This window comes from Gouania willdenowi, chromosome 16 (genome assembly GCF_900634775.1).
Source record: "Gouania willdenowi chromosome 16, fGouWil2.1, whole genome shotgun sequence".
Lineage (NCBI taxonomy): Eukaryota > Metazoa > Chordata > Actinopteri > Blenniiformes > Gobiesocidae > Gouania > Gouania willdenowi.
The window spans coordinates 22926646-22953107 of NC_041059.1; the positions used below are offsets into that span (position 1 = coordinate 22926646).

A 26462-nucleotide genomic window follows, 5' to 3' on the forward strand; every position below is an offset into this window, starting at 1 on the left:
GTATAAACTTAAAAGAAATCGACAAAATAAATATAATTTACTCATTAATGGTTGGGTGTAGAAATGCAATGAATTATTTACTTATTTTAAAACGTACTTAAGTACAAGTAAAATTACTGATTTAGAATAATACTAAAAAAAAAGTACAAGTACCCATAAAAGCAACTTAATTACAGTAACGTGAGTACTTGTAATCTATTACTTTCACCTCTGGTTTTCCTCGCTGTGAGCTCTAATGGAACTGACAACCACTAAGGTGATGGATGGAGGATGGATGAGCTTTTAATTTTTGAAGTTCAAGCAAACTTAAAAGGATGACTCGACAATAGAATGTGTATATTGGTTTGGGGCTCCCAACAACAGGTTATCCATCACAGCTCAACCACAGTACGGCACCAACAGTTTTGGCTGTTGTTTTTTTTTTTTTTGGCGAAAACAGTAGATACATTTACTGACTTCCCTGACATTTGGGTTCAAACCAAAGAGAAACTATTACAGTAAGTACATCATTTGAGCTTGATTTCATGTATGAATATTCTTATGTGTCAAAAGAGATGTTTGACTCTCCCCCCTCCCCCTCCCCTTCTACCTAGGTGTAACACTGCTCTCCCTTTTTACATCCTCCCTATAATAAAATGTTTCTTACCCTTCCTTAGGGAGGGCTGGTGATGGTCACAATTAAGCAATAAAATAAATTAATTTATTTCATTGCAATAGCAAAACATGCATTGCTGTCTCATGATGATTGCACTTCTTGTCGTGTTGACCTTTGACAGCATGTGCAGACAAGTGGAAAAAAAAAAAAAAAAAGAGATGTTTGACTACTCACTAAAAGGCAAAAACATCTAAAAGCTACCGGACTTGTGGTGTTCCTTTGAGCTTTTCAGTTGTTATCTAAACACTCACTGTGATAGAGCGGAGAGTGGGAGACAATATTTTCCTTTTTGAGGGATCTGATGACTAAAACAGTTTTTCTTGCTGCACATTTACACTGTTGTCCATCACTGAGACAACATTTCTCAGATATCTCTGCTGTAGTTCAAATAAGCATTGATCTCTAAACTAATGGGCTTTGACAGGAACAAAGAAACATTTGCCCGTCTCTGTTTATGTAATCTGTCTAACAGGGGCTGTAGAGATTCTCGCTCACTCTTTTTTGATTAAAGCAACCTCGTCTTATAAACATTTTTTAAATACAGATTAGAGAAAATGTACGAGGTTCAGACAACTTCTAAAATATTACAAAAATATTTATCTGAGTATAAATGAACATAAAGCAATGGATACGGTACTATTTATTGCACATTTAGAAAGATTGCTTTTCGTTTCTAACAAAATGTCAAGCCATTGAGTTACTGGTTTTCAGAAGTAAAACAGATACACAGTATAGGTGTTAAACATTTCAGTCAGAGACCAAAACTGGTTCTTCTCAGGATCTGATTTTGTCTGTTAGATACATTTTAAGACAAAAATGGCAGAAAACACTTAATTGTCTCAGTATAACACTGTATTTCTCAGTTCGTGAACAAATGTATCAGGCCTTTGGAAGTTCATTATGTATGTCTGTAAGTTGTATTGTAATTGAAATAAAATTTAAAAAAATTGGCAAGGTGTCTACCGCTAAAAGATTGAATATTCTTTGATTTTCTTGGACTAAAACAAAAAAAGAAATGTGAGAAAGTGTTTATTTATGGTATTTTTCCAGTCTGGCCTTTTGGATTCCAAAGTGGATGCTATTTGTCCCCTAAATTGAGTTTGACACCTCAGCTTAGAAGAATACAAAATAAGCTAAATGCTTTTATTTTTTCCAACCATGGAAATGAGGAGACAGAATCATGCCCCATTTTTTTCTGATTACTAATATGACACATCATCAGTCTGGTAAAAAGAACCTGTCTTAAAATAAGCTCATACACATAACAAGCCATATTTATGAGGGTTTGATGAATGTTAAACATTCTTTTTTTTTTTTTACATTTTTGAACACACGACAGGCCAAGAAGTAAGGTAATCTGCTCCTGAAAGCCTCCAAGAGCTGACACTCTGGAACACTATAGGGTTTGTAATAAGAGTCACCTCTAATAGTAGTCAATCTGTGTGCACTTGTGTTGTTGCCATGGTTTTGTATTACAGGCCACTTGTTGAAAATAAAAAACCAAAACAGAGAAGACGTTCGGAGCCGTGCTCTGCTCTGCTTTAATAGACCTGAATAAATCGTTGAAACCACAACAAGAAGATGCTTTAAAAACCAAGTCCGTACTGTACTACACGTCATTTTACACGGCCGGCTCCAATTAGGGAATAAGGTCTACTACGCATGTCGTGCTACTGTCGTCACATCCGCTCTTTGTTTGATTGGTTACGTCTTGTGAGCAACAAGACTAATCACCTGTATTAAACATTGAATAATACAAGGAGATTAGGATGTATTCCAGGCCCACCAGAACCAAATATCCTTTTTTTTTTTTTTTTTTTTTTTACCAGATATTAACAGTTATCTGGATCAGTGATCCTGATCATGGTTCCATGGTCAACTATCCTTTGAAGACAAGAAATGTCTAACCCTAATTAATAACGATACTGTAGGTCCAAATGTATGGACACCCCATTTACATTTTTTTTTTTTTTTTTTTTTAAATAATGGCACATGTAGAGAATATAGGGCCTAACGTCCATTGAGAGCTGGAGATACAGTAGACCCCCACGACCCTGAAAACAGGAACAAGTGGTTCAGAAAATGGATGTATGTATGTATGTTATAGGTTTAATCATCTTCTGCAGTGCAGTGAAGATCTGCTCTGCTGTAGTGGATGATGGAGTTGAATAAAATGCATTGCAGTCATGTGACATTATCCTCACACAACCTGAGGAATGAAAACAGCCTTTGAAGTTACAAAGTCTCTTTGGTTTTATTTTATTTTTTTTTTTACGTTTGTTTCATCTTTTCTGTTTTTTTATTTTTTATTTTTTTTTATTATCATTATTATTTTATTTTATCATCACCATGTTCTCTCTGGCACTGGCACTGTGTGTTTTCAACAGCAGACATGAACAGATCGTGTTGGTAAACGTGTAGACACCAGTCCATAATTCTTTGATGTTGCCCTCAACACGGAGCCTTTGCGTAATGTGGAGAGGAACTGCAGTTTAGGGACCAATGAGAGAGAGAGAGAGAGAGAGAGAGAGAGAGAGAGAGAGAGCGAGAGAGAGAGAGACATAGCAGCGCGGTGGGTGGTCTCTCTCTCTCTCTCTCTCTCTCTCTCTCTCTCTCTCTCTCTCTCTCTCTCTCTCTCTCTCTCTCTCTCTCTCTCTCTCTCCTTGTCTGGTATAAGTACAGACGTGGTCTGATGGAGACTCCATCATCAGAGATCACTTTTACGCACAGGAGATGAAAGCACGGATAGCACAGTCCAACCCGGCCATGAAACTCATCTTGGTAAGTAACCACTACATCTGGATTCATATGCGATAGTTTTGAACTTCTTAGTGGTTTCTAGGAGTGACTTTTCTGGAGGAGGGCGCTTTTTGCGCGTCTGTATACAGACCTGCCGTTATCCACGTGTGTCTCCAAACAAGAGACAGGTCCGAGTGACTTTGAAATCACATGTTGTTCTTTATTTTATTTTATTTTATTTATTTTCCTGGTTTTCACTCAGACTTCTGCTTGTCATGTGCAGGTAAAATGATGCTTTATCTGTAGTTATTAAAGCTCCATAATTATTAATACGCAGCAGTCTGCATCATGTGCTGAGTGAGTGGATCCTCTCCGTATAGTTCCACAGCTGGCACCTCTTATTTATGGTACTGAGCTAATATAGATAGCACGAGATCACAGTAATAGCATGTGCTTTAATATTGACAGTTGACCACTGAGAACAATTCAACAAGATTAAACCAGCTTGGCAAATGAAATCCTACCTTGAAGCTTATTTGCTTTTGGGAATGAATAAAGCTGATGTTTGCCCACTTTTTTGTTACTTGCAGCTGTGTACACTCCCTGTCCACCTACAAACATACTGCACAATTTATAATAATTATAGAACGTTTGCTTTAGCTTTAATTTCCCTGCCTTGGTCAAAACTCTGCTGACATGGAATCAGATAAATGGTTTACATCACCACACTAATAATGCTTAAAATTAAAATAGTAATAGTAAAATAATAATAATAATTCAAGCCCTGAGGTGAAGGTCAGTCATTTTTGTTGTTTCGCTTATTATTATTATTTATGCTTTTACACAGATGCATATTGAGGCAGTATCTAACCATATATTGTGGCTACAAATGGCAGGTTCTGCTATCTAAAATTGTGGCCTTCGTGTTTTCATGTAGTACAAATCAGGGAAGCATGCAATTGTGGTATGACTACGAAGGTATGACTCCATATATCATTTATGTGGGATGAATAGCTCCAGCTCAATGCAGTTTGTCAAATATTATGTTTTCACACCTCTGACAGGACTTCATCACTCAGTCTGTCAGCTTTCCTTAAAAACGCCCTTTTAATCACTTTATGAGTCAGTTGTCTAACCGTCAGTAATTCCTTATGTCATCACCATTTAGCTAGTGATTTAATCAGCTTGTCAACAAATAAGTAAGCCTCGCTCAGTGTCTGAAACAAAAAGAGAGCCCTGTGAAACTTTAGCTGGAAAAGACATTTGAATTCAAAGATCCAGACAGCACTCCTGCACCTGTGTTTTTTGTTCCCTGGTCCTCCACATGTTCCCAACACATGTGGTTCTGTCATCTAATTGGATGATGTCACCAGAAGTGTTCCTGGTGTCTGTTTTTCCTAAGAACCTTTGGTGGAAAAGTAGCGATTGCTAAAGAAGAAAACTTTGCAGCTCACTGAGATGTGTTGCTTGTAAATTGAAGTCATCCATCTATTCATTCAGCACCTAATCCTACATCTGAGCCCTATGCAAATCAATACTCGAACCCCCTCTTTAGCTTTATCTGTGATCTATGCTCCATTATCTGCACTGGCGTTATATTCACACCTCCTAACCTTCACGCTGAGCTGCAGCCGTTAACCAGTCTCTACAACTTCCTTAAACTGAGCGACCATGCAGCTCATGTGCAGAAATAAGACCATTTGTCAAAACAGGCTCACGAGGATATCTTTGCTTCTTGCTCGATGAATCCTAGAGGATGACATAGAGGGCGTGTGTAAAGGTAGAGAATGAACAGTGTTTTAAACAAACAAAGTGCAAATGTTTGTCGTGAGAGTGAGCAGCATCTACCTGTGGAGGTTTCTTCCATGCACAAAACTTCCCCTTTTTTTATCAGCAGCAGCACAGATAGCAGTGTGTGCACACACACGTGCGTGTGTTTGCGTGCATGTTTGTGTGTGGGCAAGTGAAAAAAGATGGATAGAGGAAAGATAGAAATGGAAGTTTGCATAAATGTCACAAAAGGCCCTTTATTTACTGTTTTTATTTTACAATTATAATTTCCTTTTCCGGCGACCCTCCGATTACAAGTCCGCTTTCTTAACCGTTTCACCACCTGAACAAGAGACTGAAAATTTAAGTCATTAAATTTGCAATTCCTATCTTTGAGATATGCTAATGTTTTGGGTGTTAACAGTCAATATTTCAGTGATAACAGTAAAAGGAATGCATATGGAATTTTGTCAAAAACAGTAGATCAATCACACAATCATCTAATAATGACTAACAGTAAATTAAAAAAAAACTTTTCATTTAGTCCAAAATGCAGTATGAGTAATAACTTGTGTTTAATTTTGTTTGCCAAATGATCTTCTAATTTCATGCTAAGAGTCTGTTATAGATATGCCTTTAGAAATATCTTAAAGGTATTGTTTTTAAATTGCTATTTGACATTCTTTCAGCCATCTTTAGGTAAATCTAATTATTTTTCATCAGTGAGTGCAGGGGACTGTTCAGTCAGAGTTGCTGTTCTCTGCTCTGTTAAGAACCCTTAAAATAGGAGAACTTCATTACTTGGGTTGTCATCTTGTTTGCATTAAATCAAATCATTAAAGTCTCACTTAACCAAAAATTAAATTTCCCCCGTTTTAGCATTTAAAGCGAAGCATCTGCTAGAGTATATTAGAAAAATGAATGATGGCTGGTAAGCTTGTTTTTTTACATGTTGAAACAATATACACGAGATGAACTGCACACAAAGAACAGCGAAAGACAAATATACCATACAGTCAGTGATATGATATCCTATCAGTTCAGAATATAGTTTACCCTAAGTCACGCACTCACACGCTTTATCAAACACCTTGCATACCAAAACAATGTGCTTATTGAGAGAGACTGCAAACCAGTTCAACCTGCATGTAATCATGTGCACTCTGGGATCACCTCTGGACAGATGTGCTGATGTGAGAGTGAACGAATGAACAGAACTTTAGTGTATTATTCTCAGCATGGCAGTGCGGCTCCTGGGTCACTCTCTGTGTGTGTGTGTGTGTGTGTGTGTGTGTATGTGTGTGTGTGTGTGCGTGTGTGTGTGTGTGTGTGTGTGTGTGTGTGTGTGTGTGTGTGTGTGTGTGTGTGTGTGTGTGTGTGTGAAAAAAAGAAAGACTCATTCAGACACACACACACACACACACGAGCTGGAATCCCCCCTTGGACCACCTGCGCTCTACAGTTAACTGAATCCATGTGCCTGATGGATAAATCCTTTTCTCGGGCTCTTCTGCTCTTGCCATGAATTTAAAATTGACCTGAGGGAACCCAGACATAAACTCTGTTCTTGTTCGGCATGTCAGCACGCTCCAAATCGAACGTTACTCAAACCCTCAGCTCTATATCTGCAGGAAATCATTTCAGTACTGTGGTCGAACTCATCTGCACAGATTTTGATATTTAAAACTGCAGCGCAAATAGGGAATGTTTGCAATTTCATAATGGAATTGGGATATGCTCAATCACTCGGAATTTTTCATACGCTCTGTTTTTGTATCCTTTTACACCACAGCTTTATCTTACGCCACATCAACATAAATTTTCTTGGCCACTGTATGACGCCAATATTTAGTAATATTAGAATGTATTTTCCGGTCTAAGCCTGGAAAAAGGATTCAGTTCTAAATTTATTGACCATAATAATAAGTTATCCACTTTTATCCACAAGTAAATTATTCCATTATTAATTTGGTTCGCAGATAATATTCTGTCTTTTCTACTTCAAATATAGAAAATGCTCATGCTTACGTTATTCGTAGCCGTTAGGCCTCACAGTGAAAAAAGTTCCTGGGTTTGAATCCCAGAGTTGAAATGCATACCTGTTTGGACTTGATATACTGTAGTCTCCCAATGCTCATGTGCGTTTTCGTGTGTTTTCCCGCACCACAGAACATAGAAAGTAGAATTAATTGTTATGCCGTGCACCATCGCAGCTCAGGGGCAATACCCCCTTTGAACATTTTTCATGTAAAACAACAACAAAAAACTTTGCTGCAAATTATTTTCATGTTTTTATATGATTTCATTGCCACTCATGTTACATAAATGCAGAGTTTATAAAAAAGATAAACAGATGTATTAACATCACACAATTATTAGATTGATTTACCCAGTGAAGTGGAATTCATTGATCAAACCTCACCCTAGAACTCACTACTCTAAGATAGATCTTACACAGGTGTTTGAGATCCATTTTGCACTTCAAACATTTTTCTTCCTTTGGTCCAGAACAAATGGATTTTTTCATTTTATTCAACCGATAAACTCAAGAATGCTTTTTGGAGTACAGCTTTTTGAATGTTTATCTTTGCAGGTGCAAGCTGATAACCTAGTAGCTAATCCCCTACAAGCACATGTTCTCTCATCATTTGCTCAACGGTATCCACACCAGGATAGACAGTTATTTATTTTATACTAAATCAATCCCTTCAAAAGCTGGCACTGATCCATGTAGTACTGTTTATGTTTCTAACTGTCCTAAGATGACACTGACAGGGTAATTATGGCTGCCAGTGGTCCCTAAATGATGCGTAATTTGGATGTTCACGACTCAGCGGGCAATTTAGGCCGTGGCTAGTCATACGGAAACGTATGAATAGACTAGCGCCCCTCATTGGCCAGTTTAGGTGACGTGATAGGTGCACCACGTGACTTAAAGTTCTGTCAGTTTTGTTTTAGCTCATATTTATTTTTAGCTATCCCGCTAACACTAAACCTAATCCTAACCCAGGAAATACTGTAAATACATTATTTTTTTTGTATTTGTATTTTTCTCCCTAACCCTAACCCAGGAAATATGCTAAAATGTTCGTACATGTATTTTTAAAGGTGGAATTTGCCGTGTTAAATATGTTAAAATTATAAAATATATATGACAAAAGTGGGATTCAAACCCACGTTAGCGGAAGGAAGAGTCCTTGAGTGCGGCGCCTTAGACTCATAGTCTTGGAGCTATTGATACATTTCTCTCTTCTTAGTGCCTCACCTACACAACAGGACATTTTCACAAGTAGTTTTTTTTCTCTAAAAGTTGACCTGCTGTAACCGGAAGTTACGGTTCTGCCTACTGTGGAAAGACTAGCTTAGAAAATAGCACAGCTACATTCAAAACCTTTCAAACTTCTCCTTCTATCCTTTACACACCTTTCAGCTAGAACCTAAGACAGGTAATTAAAGTCACAACATTTGACATCGTCCCTGTTGAGGTTTCTTTCTCAGTAAATGCTAGCATGTCTGAGTCTGCTAGCTAATAGCCACCAGGCTAACACAGAATTCAGTGCTCTCTTCAACAACACAAGAAATTACTTCTACAATGTCAGTTAAATATAATTGACATTTTTTTTTAACTCACATTTGTGCACTGAATGGATATACACCTGAGCCCTTGAACAGTATTGGTTTTGAAGGCTTTGCTCAGGTCTAATATTGGCATCATTACTTATGCTAACTATCTCTGGGTGTGTCACTTGTTGTTTAAAGGCGCCATCATTACTGTTTCAGACTGTGTTACTTCGCTGTACTGTGTTGTATGAAGAATGCAAGAAAAGGAAAAAAAAAAAAAAAAAAAAACGACTTCATTTTGTTGGTTGTAACGGAAGGTTGTGCAGATGTGCCAGCAATATCATTCCAACTTTACCAAAGACCGAAGTCAAAGCAGGAAGTGTAATCATAAGACCGAGATGGCCCGCTGTGATTCCCTCAGAACGCTCCACCCGCCCCGTGGCTTTGAATCGATTGGATGTGGTCTCATAGCTTAATAGAGTGTATATACACTTCCTAATTTGAAAAGCAAGTCTATGATTATGGGCTAGATTCCTACTGGGGCCACCCATGCTACAAAACTAAAGACTAATGCATTTGTGGTTCTTTCAGCAAGTTCTCGTGGATGAAATCTTCCACCAAATGTTGCATGAGAACGAAAGGTTTTGACAGATAACCGCAGGACCTGCGAGGTCGTTTCAAGCTGCGGCTTATTAATATGGTGTGTTAAACTCATTCATCTATTTTTACAATGTTGTTTTAGTTACTTAGAGAGTTATAGTCCAATCAAAAAACATCCGCACAGCTAAATCTGCCAACATGTGTGAACAACACTGGTGATACAAATGTTCAGTAACTTTTACAAAACAGAAAAGAAGCAAAGCACTCTTATACGCACACACACACACACACACACACACACACACACACACACACACACACACGCGCACACACACACACACACACACACACACACACACACACACACACACACACACACACACACACACACACACACACACACGTTTAGGATATCATCACTTTTTGCTTTAACAGTAAACTAATATTGGCTTCTGGTTTGTGGGGCCGGGTTTCTTCGACTCTCCATGGAGAATGGATTGGGTTTAGTGGCTGCCACATAAATATAGTCGGCAAAGTTGCATGAAAGTTGGAAGGATCAATGGTGTGCAGCTTTAGAACAGAGTAGATGACTCTTTTATATTCTGGTGGTGAATGGGGAATGCCCAGTACCCTTCGTCAGGACATCGAGACACCGCAATACAACACTGGGGGAGAACGTGACGGACGTGAAGCTAACATGAGCACAAAATGTGCATATCTGCATATAGTTGCAGATGGAAATGTCTTTTTTGGAGATTAATTGCACAGTCGGACAGAAAAGTCGATAAAACCGATGGTTTAGCTCTTTTATTGTGCCACTTTTGGTCTGCATGTGACCTGGACTATAACTTCATGTCCACCAACTGATGCACTGTTAAATATTTTGGGTCCTGTACCGATGATGACCTTCTTCATAAAACATCAGGCCTGTATCAGTCAATCACTTACAGCCACGTAGAACACACTGTAAACCTCATGCTTGGTTGCTTATGTGTTGGCAAGAGTGCGTGGGTGTGGTTTGTTACTTGCTCAAAGACAAGAGTAAAGCGCTCTAGACGTCTCTTTAATCACATGAGACAATTAGCTGAGAAGCAGTCCGTCCTGCAGACTGCTGGTGTGGTCACAAGGACACAGTTAATGCCATGTATTAACTTTTAATGCAACATGTGGGAAAGATTAACGTGTGAATGGGTTTAAAAGTTTAGGAAATAAAAAAATGCGCCAGAAGAACAATCAATTCAACAGACCATGGGATTTTAACAGAAGGTGAAAGGGTCCCAATGACAGCCACAAACGTTACCGTCCGCATCCAATCTAAATGATGTACAATTGATGTTCTGTTGATATTGGTAAAAATGTTGTCCCCGTGCACTAATCGGTGTCCATGAAGCTTCTGCTAAGTTGTTCAACAACTCCCTGAACAGCAGAGGAAATCACTTTCAAATTGCACATCCACCAGAAGATTCATCTTTACTGCCTTGAACTTTCTCTCAACTTGTACTTACTGGAAGTTTCTGGTCAACAAGTGATCCAAAATACTAAAACATCTGAAGTTTTATTCAGTGAGGAGTCGTACTAAGGATGGCTTTCATTAAAGGATTTTGTCACTTGTGTTTACTCAGGGCTTAACCCTCTCTTGTGTTTATTCTTCCTGCAGCTCTTCACGGCTTCTCTTTCCTGGGCCTTTCAGCAACAAGCTGTGCCACCGAAATACAAGTACAAAGACCCCGTGACCTCTGACATGCGGTTGTGTGACCAGTGCCCTCCTGGCACAGCTGTGAAAAAACACTGCACTGCTGACACACCCACAGACTGCCAGCCCTGTCCCGAGAGCCATTTTGCAGAGAACTGGCACTGGGGGGACACATGCCAGTACTGCACATCTGTAAGCTTACACACATTTCATAGATTTGAGTTTTTAAATTCTCTAGATTAATATTGTAAAAAAAACATATTGACAATCATCTGTTTCATGGACTTTTTTTTAAAGTTATTTTCATCAAAGCTTGCGTCCTACAATCCATAAGTTAATGACCAAGCACTTTACTCATATTATGGTCAGGAAGCCTCCTACCCTTTACCCGGCGTGTCCTTAATGCTACTCTTTTCAGTGGTTTTCCTGGTGGCTGGTTTTTAAATGTGTGACCGTATCGTTACGTTTACATTCTGGCACAGGATTTGTCGTTTTAAGCCCAGTGTTTCCACTTCAGTTGTTGCTAAAAATGATGGCCTCAGTGCGCTCATTCTGGTAAAACAATATTCCCAGAGTTCAGAGATGTTTTCCTCCTTTCCAAATCTGGATAAATTATGCAATCCCCTCTTCCGCACTCACTTTTCATAAACAACTTGGATGATTCAACCTTTTTCTTGTTGTTGTTTCTCCATTTTCTTATATCAATACCTGGGTTTAGAAAATACTTCTCATAAAAAAAATCAATATGAGATGCCTTTAACTTATGTTATGTGACTTTTTATATCTATTGTGATGTGTGTTGCTTCCTTACAGCTAAAAAGATAACATTATGTGTGCAGTCCTAACACATCTGTTGTATCCATTGATGTTTCTATAGAAGTTTTACTGGTTATTTCTCTGTGCCCTCACAATATATCTAGACTTTACCAGTCCCTGCCCCCAGAAAGAAAAACCTCACAACCTTAAACATGATACACAAGATCAAATTATGAATTGATAGACGTCTAAACATATAACCAGGGCTGGGGTCAATTCCATTTTTCAGTTACAATCTCATTTTCAATTATCCATGTTTAATTACGATTACAGTGACCAACATTTTAATCCAATTATAATTATCTTTTATCCTCAGCAAGTCAATTTCAATTACATTCTCAAATACTAAAGCATCTCTTATGATAATGGCTCCTAACTCAGCTGTAAAATACACTAAAAACAAATATCTATCATCTAATTTGTTTCCTATTGGTTACCTTGTAGGCTTCCTACTCAGTGAAAATATAGGTTTTAATGTTTTGTGTCACTATACCCTTCAATTTATTTTATTTTTTTAAATGGTAAAATATGGGAAAGCTTGATATGACACATATTTTAATAATTTAATAAAACTACACGTGTACATAGAACTGTATCATGGTTTCAGAGTTTTGCGTTAAATTTCATTTGACAATTTTTATGAAATTGTCATGTCAATTACAATTCCAAAGTCAATTATCTGAACTCTTCTTATTGGGTTCTTTCTTTCTCACTATGGACTTTATATTTTGTTCAGCGCTTTGAGATGCGCTTTGTTGTATTTTGCGCTATATAAATAAAGTTGAATTAAATTGAACTGACTCGAACTCAATGACAATTTAATTGCGAGCACAAATAAAATGACACCATAATTGTAAGTGATTATGAGTTACGCAATTACAATTATCATTGACCCAAACTCTGCATATAACTGTTGAAAAGTAGATGTAAACCCACAAGTTGCATATTAATTACTTAATAATTGAACCAACATAGATTATTACATCAAATAATATGACAGTCCATATGAAACATTTTCATAAATGAAAAGGAGCAGTAAGAATAATAAAATCCTTATATGTCTTTCCTTTAACTTAATAAGTACATAATTAATGACCTCACCATCCTTCCCCCATCAGTCCACGCAATTTTTACTATTTGCTAATAACCTAAAAATGACCAATCAAAATTTAAAAATCACACCCTGAGTCGATTTTCTAAAGCATATTTACGGATTTGTTTTTGTGCTATACATTTTTTTAAATTGACAAACATCTGTACAAACCTTCAAATCATTTTTGTTTAGCTTTCCATAATTAACAACTGTATATTTTATTTGTTGATGACAAATTTTGAAGTTCAAAGAAATTCAAATGTTCTCATATATATAAATATTTAAATAGTTGAATACTTTGCCGGACAGAGACTGTGAGACTGTTTGCGATCTAAAACTTGTTTGCTCCAAAGTTAAAGAACACACTGTTTATAGGTTTTATTATCTGTGTGTATGACACCCCTGGAAGCTTAACAATGACCTTTTATTGCTTAAAAAAAAAGATGTTCTCACACTGTTCTGTGTTTTTGTGCTCAGGTTTGTAAAGAGAGGCAGTTGGTGAAGCAGCACTGCAACAGCACTCATGACCAGCTGTGTGAGTGTGCTCCAGGTTTCCACCTAGTGGTGGAGTTCTGTATCACACACAGCACCTGTCCGCCTGGCTCAGGTGTCTCAGCCGTAGGTAAGACAAGCTGCATTGTTTGTGGCAGAAAAAAACATGTTGACGGAGGTGTTTTCTTTTCATTCAGTGAGAGAATAATAATGATCTTACGTCTGCGTCTTCTGTGAAATAGTTTATCCCAGGGGTCACCAACACGGTGCCCACGGGCACCAATTAGCCCACATGGACCATGTGAGGGGCCCCCAGGAGCTCTAGTCAACAATGAGCTCCATCTAAAATCTGGTTTACTTTCCAGGATTCAAACTCTTCATACTTTTGTTTTAAATTAACCATCTTTTAATGTGTATTTTCACTAAAATATTGGGGCAAAAGTTTTTAAGTGTTGTAGAGATTTGGTGTATGGTCAGTGGTATGTATGTTATATATAATATGATATATTTTCAAAAACGCAAGGTGGATTTTTGTAAAATATGACAAATGTTAAATCTTACATGTTTCCCGATGAGTTAAAAGTTGTTTGTTAGTGGCTAATAAAATATGAACATCTATGAAATGTAATGAAAATGAAACAATTGCATAAATTAGGAGAAATTAAGTGTTTCATGTTGAAATCTCAACATTTCCTATCATAGTTAAGTTACTGCGAGACGTCCGTATTGTCTTACACTCTAATTAAAGCGAAATTGTGAATTTTTAGTATTTAAGAAGTGCTTTTCTAACTGGTAGCCCTTCGGACTATACAGTACCTATCAAGTAGCTCACAGACCACTATCCACTATACGTACAGCCATATAAATAGGAAATATGTTGCTCCCAAATATCCAAACTAACTAATCATATTACAAAATCTTTTTTTTTGTTTTTTTTTTCTATACTAAACTATTTTAGTTTCATCATAGACAATTCACAATACACAATAATTCACATTCAAAATGTGGATTTCCTCATCGTAATGTTGTTCGTCTAATGACAAAAACTGCATACTGTTTTTTTTTTGTTTTTTTTGGCTTATTTTAGTCTTCTAAAGATTTAGTCAACATTCAGTCACCAAAACAAAAACCAGAAAGTTAAAACTGGTTTCATCCCACACAGCGATTGATTCTCACTTACACAAACTTGCCCCTGTACTTCAAATATAAACGTTTCTGAATAATAGTATAGTTTTTATTAGCATTTAAATTAGCGTTTGTTTATTGTTAGTTTTTTGTTGATTAGTTTTGTATTAGACAGGTAAAAAAGTAATGTCAGCTTAAAATGACCACTCATCTGCTAATTTGATATTTTTTTTTTTACCGTGTCATACTTTTGCAATATTTAAATATTTTAAAATAAGACTTTATTTTCCCCTTCTAGCTTAAATACATGTGTATTAATGCTAGCATCCAGTTGGGCCTGTGTCTGCCCTGCAGCGTATTATAAATGTTTAAAAGTTAATATTCATTTAGCTTTTTTCATCAGCGTATAATGATGTACTTATTTATTTTAGAAGAAACTTACATTACTTACTTTTTTGTTTCTGTATTCCTCCTCGAAATAATGTTCCTTATCTTTTGGTCCTAAATGTAGATATGGGGGCCCCTAATTCAACTGTGCAAAAGATGATGAATGTTGCGTTTGCATGTTTGCGGTCAAACTTACAACATCCAAATGTGTGACTACTTGTTTTATTGAATTGATGAGAAATCAGTTGCATTTCCTAACATTACCTTACCAAAGAATAAGTGATAATACAGTAGGGATGGGAATGTTATTTGTATGAAAGTAGTTGGGGTGGGAAAATTGATTTACGACATTTTCGCAATTTTTTTGTAACAATATTGAAAATCAACATTTCTTCCTTGAATCTATTCATTTATTTATATATATATTTTTTTACGTTACGTTATTTTTATGTTGAGCATTACAGCTGTGCGGCTCTATTACATTTTACGTTGATTTAGAACCGTCAATGTGCGTGTCTTTTCCTCCAAATGTTTGTATTTTTTTTTACCATGTATGCATATATGGTCATAGGTTAACACGTAGTGCACTTTCACGTGCAGTTAAAATAAATGTTAGATTGACTGATGACCTGCGACGTGCATCGTATTTGGGGGGGGGGGGGCGGACTATTAACCATATATTGTTTCTAGAAGTTTATGATTCAACTTTTGTTTTTGGGGGAGACGAATAAGGAAATTAAAATGGCGATGATCGTTACTATTGAACGGCAATACTTGATCAATTTAGAATTGCAGTATATAAATTAAATCAGCATCTAAGTTTGGTGATTAAAATCCAATCAGGACAAAAGCACATCGTTCCAGTGCTACAAAGCAGTGATTCCATAGCAACTGATACTCAATGGATTTATGGATGTTAAAATGAACAGTAGGTAGGAACCTGACATTTAAGCTGATATTTTGATGGTGAAGAACCTTGTCGTTTGTTCCTTATATACATGACTATGCATTCTTTACAGCACAGCAAAAAGGGGAACATTTTCAGTAACGAACAGGTGTTTGTATTCAGCAGGGTTGGGGTCAAATATAAGTGTAATTGCATAATTGGTAGTTCATTACAATTGTGATGTAATTTTAATTGTAATCGTAATTGAAAAATATGTTGCTCTTGTAATTATAATTGACGTGGAAATTGTAAAAATGTACAAGGTAATTAAATGCAAACCTGGGGAACCGTGTTGTAGTTGTATTATATTTATGGCTTACACATAGGACAACGTTAACAATATTAACAAATGTTTCATATCAACTTTACCTGTTCAAATCAGGGTAATTGAAGACGTAATTGTAATTTAATTTGTAATTCACCCCAACCCTGGTCTTCAGTGACAGGTTAAGGTGAACTGTTATATTCTTTCATCCATCCATCCATCCATACATCCATTTATCCATCCATCCATCCAGCCAGCCATCCATCCATCTATCCAATTATCCATTTATCCATCCATCCATCCATCCATCCATCCATCTATCCATTCATCCATCCAGCCATCCATTTATCCATCCATCCATCAACCATCCAGCCATCCATTTATCAATCCTCCCATTCATCCATCCATCCATCCATTCATCCAGCCATCCATTTATCAATCCATCATCATCCATCCATTCATCCATTCATCCATTCATCCATCCATTTATCCATCCATCCATCATCCATCCTTCCATCCATCAATCCATCAATCCATCAATCATCCATCCATCCTTTCATCCATCCATCCATCCATCCATCCATCCATCCATCCATCCATCCATCCATCCACTTCTGTAAAGGCATACTTGAGTAATCACTGCACTATTCTATCTTGTTGGCTAACCACTGCTGGATTTTAACATTATTTCAACTTTTAACTGAAGGAGAGAAACTCTGAAAAAATCAGACACTGACACAATTTTTGACCTAAAACAGTATTCATCTTCCAGAAGGATGACACCAAATGTTCCGCTGCTTATGGCCATGCTTGTGCTATCCCACAAGCAATGGAAAATGCCCTATATTGGTGAGACCGTTCTAAGATGAGACAAAAGTTTCCTGGAAATCGTCGCAACGTGGATTAAAAATAAACATGAAAGTCTAAGAAATTTAATTCGGACATAATTTCAGCTAAAATACAATATGTCTTCTTCTTGTGTCAGAATCAGAATGATGGCCTTGTGCCACAAGCGTTTCAACAATATAGTCAAAACACCTCCAATAATGCCCCTCTCCTAGCATCCTGTCCTATGTATACTGTATTTATCCTCAGTTGCTCAATCTCTTATTACTCAGAGTGATTCAATGTGACAGCTGATCAGCAAATCTCTTTTTTGGTTACCACTCACATGGACTTGTGTGTAAAAGTAGGAAACTCTGATGACAAACGAGCAAATGATAGAAGGCATGATGACATGGCTATAATTACACTGTCTGCTCAGAGAAAATTCATTGAAAATCCTTGTCATCATATATATAAATGAGTTGGCGTTTTCAATGTTTTATTACTGACTGGAAAAGTATCATGATGGGAAGTCATATTTTGCCATGACAGCATAAAAAATAAAACCACATTTATGATATGAGCGATGCATATTTCAAACATCCCCCCAACACACAAAAAACTTTAAATCATCTCTAAATATGAAAACAAAATGAAGAAGTGATCGTTCCAGTTTTCCATGACGTGGATTCCATTGTATGCCACAGGCCATAAACTAACCATTAGCTAACGGGACTTACAGGAATTAAAAAGAGTGGAGAACAAAATCTCCCAGTGTTCATTTTGTTGAGTAAAAGTTTTTTTCGACTTAATTTTTTAAGTGACAATAACTAGACTATGACTAATTTTTTAAAATCGCAAGTGGACAAAAACTAAATAAACTAATAAAAACTCAAGTATAACTTCGTTACATGGGACTTGCTGTAATCCAATCAGAACTCATGTGATCATGTGGTGTGATATTGATCAAATCTGTATAATTTCATTACATAACAGGTTGATAAATGGTAATTTAGTCTTTAAGAAAAGCATAAACTCTTATGTTTTATATTTTAGTCGACCACAGTATATCTGTAACAGATTTAGTCAGCTAAAACCCAAATGTCATTTAAGACTATAACTGAAATAGTCTTGATGACTAAATTTTGATTAAAACTATGTCCAATTTTAGTCAAAAAACTTTGACTAAAACTAAATCAAAATTCAAAATTAACACTGTAACCCACCCACAACATAACAGTTGCTTTGATTAAAAGGGGATTATATAAAATATGATACACCAGTCTAAGGCTGAACGATTCATTGCATTTGCGATATTATTGCAATATCATAAAACACGATTTTGTAATCGCAAAGGCTGCGATTTATTTTCTTTTTTTTTTTCAGGTTGTTGGGAGTTTGATTTACCTAAAAAATGTCCACTTGGTTAAAGCAGATATTAGTTTTCCTGCATTTTAGCATGTGTGATGTTACTGACTGGATATTAGTAAGCTTTATTTTTTATTCTTATATTTTATATATATATATATATATATATATATATATATATTTTTTTTTATATCTTTATTTATTTAGTTAGATATGTTGAAGAGGTAAAGCCACAGATTTGTTTACTTTATTATTGTTTAAAGTTTAAATAAATCTGAAGTTGTTTATTATGAAACAGATTGATTTATTGCTTGTGTTCTTTGAAAAATACATGAGAAGAGGCACTTTAAAATAAAATATGCAAAATAATTGCATATTAAATCACAATATTGAGGAAAAAAAACTGAATGAAATGTATGACACACTCGTGTGTGTGTGTGTGTGTGTGTGTGTGTGGCTACGGTTTCAGTTTGAACCGCGGAGCGGAACGGAGATAGGAACTAATCACCGGTAAAAATCCCAGTAAAACTCCAGAAAACAAACACCATGAATAGATATTTGCTCCCTGGTAAAGACAGTAGCTCTAGCAACTGGTAAAATGAAAAAACGTGATATTACTCCGCCTCTGGGTCCTAGTGCCTGCCTTCCGATGAAACCTGTTCCATTTACCGAGGTGTTTGATTAGTTCGTGTGTGTCCGTGTGAAAGTCTGCATGCCTCTGTCCATCCACTCTTTTCATTATATCCATGTCTTTTAAGGCTTTTATTAAATAGTGTCGGCTGTAGTCCGGGCCGCCGCCATCTTGGATTATGTCATCACCAGTGCGTCATCGCCGGAAGTCGCACAATGACTCAAATAACTGTAAAGAGGTCTTATATTAGTCTATTTTCTTTTTAAAGTGGTGTTTTTTTGTGGCTTTAGACTCCAATTACATATTTGTATATAATATCTTCCCTCCAATATAAATAGGTTCACAATATAACTATTTTCTATAGTTTCTGTTTCCACTGTATCCAGAATAATAATAATAATTCTCAACAAGAACTATTGATTGATTTGTCACATGACTGTTCCAGGGTTTGAGTTTGTTTTATTTAGTTTCACCATGTTATTTCGTGGCAGAAATACTTTTAAACACTTGCTGTACATTCAGCTGACATAAAAATATTGTTTTCAAATATGTACAATATTTGTGAATTCATCAGTAGCAGTAGTAGTTTTAATATTTTAGTTAATTTTTTGCCGGCACTTTTTTTTCTCCATCAAATGTATTTAAAAGTAACTAAAATTAAAGAGAGAATGTTATTTAACTGTCGAACATTGTCATAATTTTGATTATTTATATATTTTTTTAAATTTTAAAACAAAAATGTTTATGGTCTTGGTCTTGACTCGGTCTCGGCTCCCGGAAGTCTTGGTCTTGTCTTGGTCTCGGTGCATTCTGGTCTCGGGCAAGTCTTGGTCTCGGACAGTGTGGTCTTGAACACAACACTAGTGAGTTATGACATGCATACTTTGATTCACATCAGCTCCTTTGATGATCCAACATGTGTAAAACCTAGTGAAACAGCTGTGCTCCTTCAGTTCTACCTGAACTAAACACATGTGCATGAAAGATCATTTCTCTCATCTGAAAACATGCTGCTCGTAAGAAGAATCGTCCATTGTTTTTGTCACAACCAAAGCCGCCCTGAGGAGCGGTGGGAAGCTGCCGTGCAGCCTGTGAACATGTGGGGGGAAAAACATTTGAAGATTGAAGTCAGATGCTGTCTCTTCCCGTCAGGTTGAAGTAATGAAAACAACCTCTGTGTTTCTCTCAGGTACACCGATCAGTGACACAGTGTGTGAGCGCTGCCCAGATGGATATTTCTCTCCTGGCAGCTCCTCCACAAAGCCGTGTCACCCTCACAGAAACTGCTCAGAGTTGGGATTGAAGACACTGAGATGGGGCACGTCCACCTCGGACAGTCTCTGTTCCAGACAGGACAAGAAGGCCACCCTGGACTGCCTGCACCGTCATACTCTGTGTCACACTGGTGAGAACCCACACACATCACCAACATGGGGCACCAGGTAGTCCATGTAAGGTGCCTTCGGGCCTGTTCTGGAGCTCTCGTTACCAATGAGATCCATGTAAAATCTGATTTACTTCTATACCTATAAATACAGATGACAGATGTAGTTACATGGGTCAATGAAGTATAAGGATTTCACTGCATATTTATTTCATAAAATGGGCATCTTCAGGTAAGGTTTGCATGAATATTATGATGGAAATTTTTTTTCATTATTTGAAATCTTACACAGGACTATAATAGAACTAAAATAGGGCAAAAATACATTTGAATAGATTTAGTGTCATTTTAGAGGTTTTTTCAAAAAAGCAGTCATGGCCAGACAGTCTTATCACATATTTTGACACTTTGAATGACAAAAAAAAATGACGAAGTATTAAAGTAATTTGGCAAGATTAAAAAGAAATTCAAAATATCAAAGTGAGCGCATATATAGTAAGTTACTACAACTTTGGTAACTTTTTGTGCGTTTAAACCTGTCTTTTACTAAAAGAAATGCGATTGGACAGAACATTTAGGTGTCATGTCATTGACCCATATACTGCTGCTATCTATTTTATTAATTTTATTAATTTTTTATTTTTTATTTACAGATTTGGTATATGGGTACCAATAAGATATGTTTGTTGGTGGCTAGTAAAGTGGGAACATGATGATTTCCTGTGAAACATAATGAAAATGAAAGAATTGCATAAAATAAAGTGTTGCATTTTAAAACTTAAAATACAAACGTTAAAATTGTGTATTTAATAATTGTTTTTTTTTTTTTAACTGGTAGCCCTTCGGACTATTCACTAGCTTCAAAGTATCTCGCCGTTTCAGAAAGGTTGGTGACTCTGCTTTAAAGGCTTGGAAGAAATGTATATCTCCATTAATAACGATACAGTAGGTCCAAATAGGACAACCCATTAAAAAAATAATAATAATTGATTAAATGCAATCAGGATTCCATCCAGATGAAACATAGCTGAGTCAAATTTAATAAAAATCTGTCATTTACAAACCGAGATGTGAATTTTTGAATATACATCAATGATGAGAGATTTTTCAAATTTCCAAACTAATCTAGAATCATTATGTTGATCTGAATCCCCTTCAAAATATAATGGAATCTGCTAACAGACAAACAAACAAACAAACACTGTTGACAATATTATCTCCTTCCTCAGAGGAAGTATTGATGTTGTATTCAGGATAAAGCAAGAGTCACAGCCCTTTTCTAAGACAATCATTACTTCATTGATGACAAAAACAACAAAAAACTCTAATACATTTACAGGCACTCTTGGTTCTCACCCTATTCAAGTATCAGTCCAACATCTTCATGGTAAATACTGGTAAATATTTAGTTAAAACATTTATCCAAATGTGTCCCATAGAATAATCTACCCTGATAAAATTCTAATAGGTTTATATCTTTATTTTCAATATGTTCCATTCATGCATGCTCGCAGGAGTCCAAGTATTTCCGTGGACCTCAATTGTTGAAGAAGTTGAAATAATTCTGACTCAAAGTGTTTGAGATATGTGGTTATTTTCATTGTTGAAGGCAGGGGATTTCCTCGGTCAGGTTCCTTCTTCGTATTTCTTTCTTCTCCAAATTCCTGCATGTCTGCGAGCCAACATGAGAGATGAAAAACTAAAGCTCTGCAGCGGATGTTTACAGCGTTGTGTTAGAATAACCTGCGGCCGATCAATTACTCCATCAACTATCACATCCTCATAAGCATTACCAGAGGAAGCTGAGTCAAGCACATCATGGCTAGCTGTTATGTTACTCATACTTCAGGTATGACACATGCTAACGCTGATGCTAAAAAATTTTCAAATATTACACTTAACTCCAAAAAACTTTGCAAACCGCAGTCACAAAAAAAAAACACACTTGGGCACGCTCATGCATACTGATACTCATACTTTAAAGAACACACACACACACACACATACAACTGTGTGGTGCCCCAGGGAGGGTGATGCTATGCTCAAACATTCATTCACAAACTGTTTTCTTGTGGACTACACGACCACAGCCTGGGAAGCAACTCCTGGAACTGCTTTTGCCGTCTTTAACAAAAACATGAAATTGGAAGCAGCTGGGATTCCCAAAGTTGCAATGTGATTGGGAAAAAAACCGCAAGTATGTCAATGTCAGTTGAAGCACATGCCACAGATTTATTATTCAGCCATTTTGGAAACAAGCCAAACGTCACCTTCATCGTGAACTCAATCATTTCTATTTTACAGTAACTTTTGTTTCACTGAGGGTGAACGAGTCGTGACATACAGTCAGAAAACACTTTGGCGCGTTCTGAACAGAACGTTTTCGCACTTCACTTTAGGATTGAGTGACTTTGCCAAAGCTGTCTGACCTTTTAAGGAAACTATATGTCTGGGTAATCTAGTGCAGAGTACCGGAAATGAGTGTGACATTTTTTGCACTGATGTCCGTTTCTGTGTTGTGAATGAGGAACTGAGAGAAAAACTCATTGTTTCTCTGTTGTGGTCAGATTACGAGGCAACACTTTTTAAACATGCACAAACATGCATAAACAATCCCAAACAAGCGGGGTTCACTGTGCACCCTGCTGGGAATTCATCATCAAATACACTCATTCACTGGAAACACGGAGAAGATTAATGCAATCTGGTGTTGGGTTTACTGTCAGCGTCATGGTTCAAGGAGCATTGTGATTACAAATGCTGGAAAGTTGTATGTGAGGTTAACAAACACGGTGGGGGTGGGGGAGGGTGGTGACTTAACATCAAAGAAATCAATGCAAGGTTACTGTAACATAGTCAGCACCAAATACTGGAAATATCTAGTTTTTAGAAATAGTTTTTGTCCATTTTTAACACTGGAAGATGCTTTATTTTGCTTGTGAGTTCTTCTGATTGGTTGATTACTCTTTAATTATAGGCACGTAGGCATATGTTCAGTAAACTGGATTTAAATTCCAAATCTTGGTTTTATTTTAATACTTGGCGTAATGGTTAATGCTGCAGCTTCAAAGTGAAATAACTAAGATCCTGTGTACAAGCAGGTATGCAAGAAAAGGATCAAAGGAAGAAACAAAAATGTGAGGTTATGTGGGTGTGGCCTGCTTTCCTGACAGGAGGGGAAAGTGGAGTTGATGGTCTTTGTTACAGAAACTGACCATTTAATATAAGAACCAGTCTTTTAACATTGTATACAGTGCTATTTGTTACTCCTCCAAATTTTGAAAGCACTGGTATGACCTCCTGAAAGGATAGGGGTCTCTCTTTTTCTTGTACTTTTTTAATGTATTCTTTTTTTCCTGTGTTTTGTATATATTGTCTGTTTATAATATGGACTACAAGTTTGAAATAAAGCCTATCTATCTATCTATCTATCTATCTATCTATCTATCTATCTATCTATCTATCTATCTATCTATCTATCTATCTATCTATCTATCTATCTATATTTTTGGGGTTATTACATTTACATTTTATCAATCAATGGAAAAAGTATTGTACCAGTTTTGGACATTAACGGTCTATATCAGTGGTTTTCAAACTGTTTTGGCTCAAGTACCCCCCTTTTCTCTTATTTCTGAATCTTAGTACCCCCTTTGTCCGACTGCAACATTTCGCTTAGAAAAAAATCTATTATACAGCATAATGATTTTAAAGTGGTAAGAAACAGTATTTAGTGCAGTGTTTCCCCTTTTTTGGGTCGTGACCCCATTTTGATATCAAGAATCTCTGGCGACCCCAAAGACATTTTTTTTCTCCTAGAATTAGTTTTTAATCACGTTTGAGCTGAGATATTTTTTAACCGCATTCTAGTTGAACTAGATTTATATTTAACAAAGTGTTTTAATTTTCTTTAAAAAAAAGGTTAATAATTTTCAAATTTTAAAAATGTATTTAAATTTTTCAGAAATTTCAAGCGAACCCACATGGGGTCCCAACCCCCAGGATGAAAAACGCTTACTTAGTAACTCCTGAATAGATTTATTTCTATAGTTTCTATCATTTCTGGAAATCTCCCACCTGGAGTGGGACCAAGACTGAAACTTGATTTGTTAATTTCTCTCTCTCTCTCTCTCTCGACCCCCTGTAGTGGCATCACGTACCCCTATTTGAGAAACACTGGTCTGTTTGAATGAGAGTTATACTAACATGAGGCTAAATAGAACAACAGTTGCCTAAGAAGAGATTGTGTTTGTTTAATCCAGATGTGACTCTGTGTGAGGAGGCAGTCTTCCAGTCCTTGGCCTCTCTGCGACTGTCCTCGGTGCCACTCGAGCGACTGCTGGAGAGTCTCCCTGGGCGGAGGGTGGATCCAAAGATTCTAGACCGGTTGAAGAAATCCTGCTCCCCCCAGCAGCAGGTGCTCCACCTTCTGAGACTGTGGAGAGAACAGAACAAGGATCAGGACAAGCTCTATGGCATCATAAAAGGTGTGTATGAAGATGTATTTAATCAATACTCCTTTCGCTGAGTAAATATTTAAATGTTGATGTGAGCATGCTCTGTCTTCAGGTGTAAACCACTGTGAGCGGAAGGTCTCCCGCTGCAACAATCTCAAGAACTTGACCCTGGACGACCTGATGAAGGTCACCCACAGCCTGCCAGGGGTGAAGGTTCATGACGATGATATCCGAGCTGTGATGTCCACTTGTTTGCCCCGGCAGTACGTCCTACAACTACTTTACCTTTGGAAAACAGAAAACTACAACCTGGATCTGGCTAAAGGTCTTTCCCACAGTCTGAGGGTGTTACGAAATCAGGGGGCGCCACGGTATCTGCTTAAGGGCCTGAAGAAGATAAACCGCATCATTGGGACCACATCGGCGCACAAAATGTACGATAAGATGTTTGTGGGAATGCTTCAGGACAAGTCCTGTTTTAAAGCATACAAGCCATTAAATGAATAGGGAATATCTATGTATATATATATATATATATATGGATGCTAAATTTTAAAGTTTAGAGTCTAGAAATATCAGAACACTAACACATGGTTGGATGACCACAACAGAGACAAAGAGCAATACATTGATGTGAAAAATCAGCTGCAAGTCTCATCGTAACAATAGTAAAATAGCACAAAAAAGTATCAAGCTCTGAGTACAAATTGGTGGTGCAATTTCAATTTCTACAGCAAAATAAGTTCTTTATAGTATCACTGTATGTGTACAGCATCAGTCTGCTTTGGGAAAGTGCTCCAACAGCATCAGTCTGTGTATGTACAGTAGATCTGTTTACACATACAAGGTCCAAATGGAAATCATTTTTGGGAATTATCTGACAGGAATCTGTGAAAAATGGAAAACTATTTAAGATGTAAATAGCACACTTTTTATGGCTGGCAGATGAGTTTTTATTGTTGCTTTCTCACTGTTTGAGAGGAAGGATTTGTTTTCATAATGAAATATGTGTGTTTTCATTTATCGTTTGTTTGTTCTGGACTGCTGATAATAAAAGCTCATCAGTTTTTTTTTTTTTTTTTCCTAATTTTATGAATGTACAAAGGAGTGCAATTGTTTTCTATTTAAAAAGTAATTTCTCTCTCTGAATATGTAAAGGCTTTTGTTTATTATCAGAATACTGGATTTAAAATGCTGCGAGTTCATAAAGTGATGTTTGTTTTATATTTTGTTTTGACACTTTTTTATGACATTGTAAATAGGCCTTTTTTTTCTCTTTAAGCTTGTGTAACTTGTGTCTACAGATCTGACTGATTTGTTTGTTGAAATGCAACATTTCTTCATAAACAAGTAAAGATCAGGCAAGAAGTTTACTGGATTTTTTTTTCAAGGCTGTTTTTCAAAACTAAAGTTAAAAATGTTCTTAGCTCTTAGTTATGGGCCAAGCACCACAAAATGCTTGGAACGTATTGCAATCCTGCACGTTCTTTTTCTTTCTTTCTTCTTCTGAGGAAATCCTACTTCCCATGTGTAAACCATCACTAAATTTTGCACTTAGGTATTAAAGTCTCGTGCCAAACGGCCTTCAAATTTTGAAAACTCACAACAAATTGACCAAATGAGCAACAGATTTGCAACTTGCAACAAAATGTACA

The 26462-nt window shown here is 36.7% G+C and overlaps 1 protein-coding gene across 1 annotated transcript; it reads left to right on the plus strand.

Moving 5' to 3' along the window:
- The first annotated feature begins 3320 nt into the window (after positions 1-3320).
- On the plus strand, positions 3321-25843 carry LOC114478134 (tumor necrosis factor receptor superfamily member 11B-like). Its single transcript, XM_028470979.1, has 6 exons — positions 3321-3436; positions 10983-11210; positions 13405-13549; positions 20156-20371; positions 24613-24837; positions 24920-25843. Exons 1-6 carry the CDS (start codon positions 3389-3391, stop codon positions 25312-25314), a joined length of 1257 nt encoding a protein of 418 aa, XP_028326780.1. The 5' UTR covers positions 3321-3388; the 3' UTR covers positions 25315-25843.
- The last annotated feature ends 619 nt before the right edge of the window (positions 25844-26462 follow it).

Bases quoted from the DNA above. Each gene is read 5' to 3' on its own strand.
- LOC114478134 (XM_028470979.1), top strand. From the start codon at position 3,389: ATGAAAGCACGGATAGCACAGTCCAACCCGGCCATGAAACTCATCTTG. The intron at 3,437-10,982 runs GTAAGTAACCAC...TTCTTCCTGCAG, and splicing joins CGGCCATGAAACTCATCTTG to CTCTTCACGGCTTCTCTTTC. The intron at 20,372-24,612 runs GTGAGAACCCAC...TGTTTAATCCAG, and splicing joins TCATACTCTGTGTCACACTG to ATGTGACTCTGTGTGAGGAG.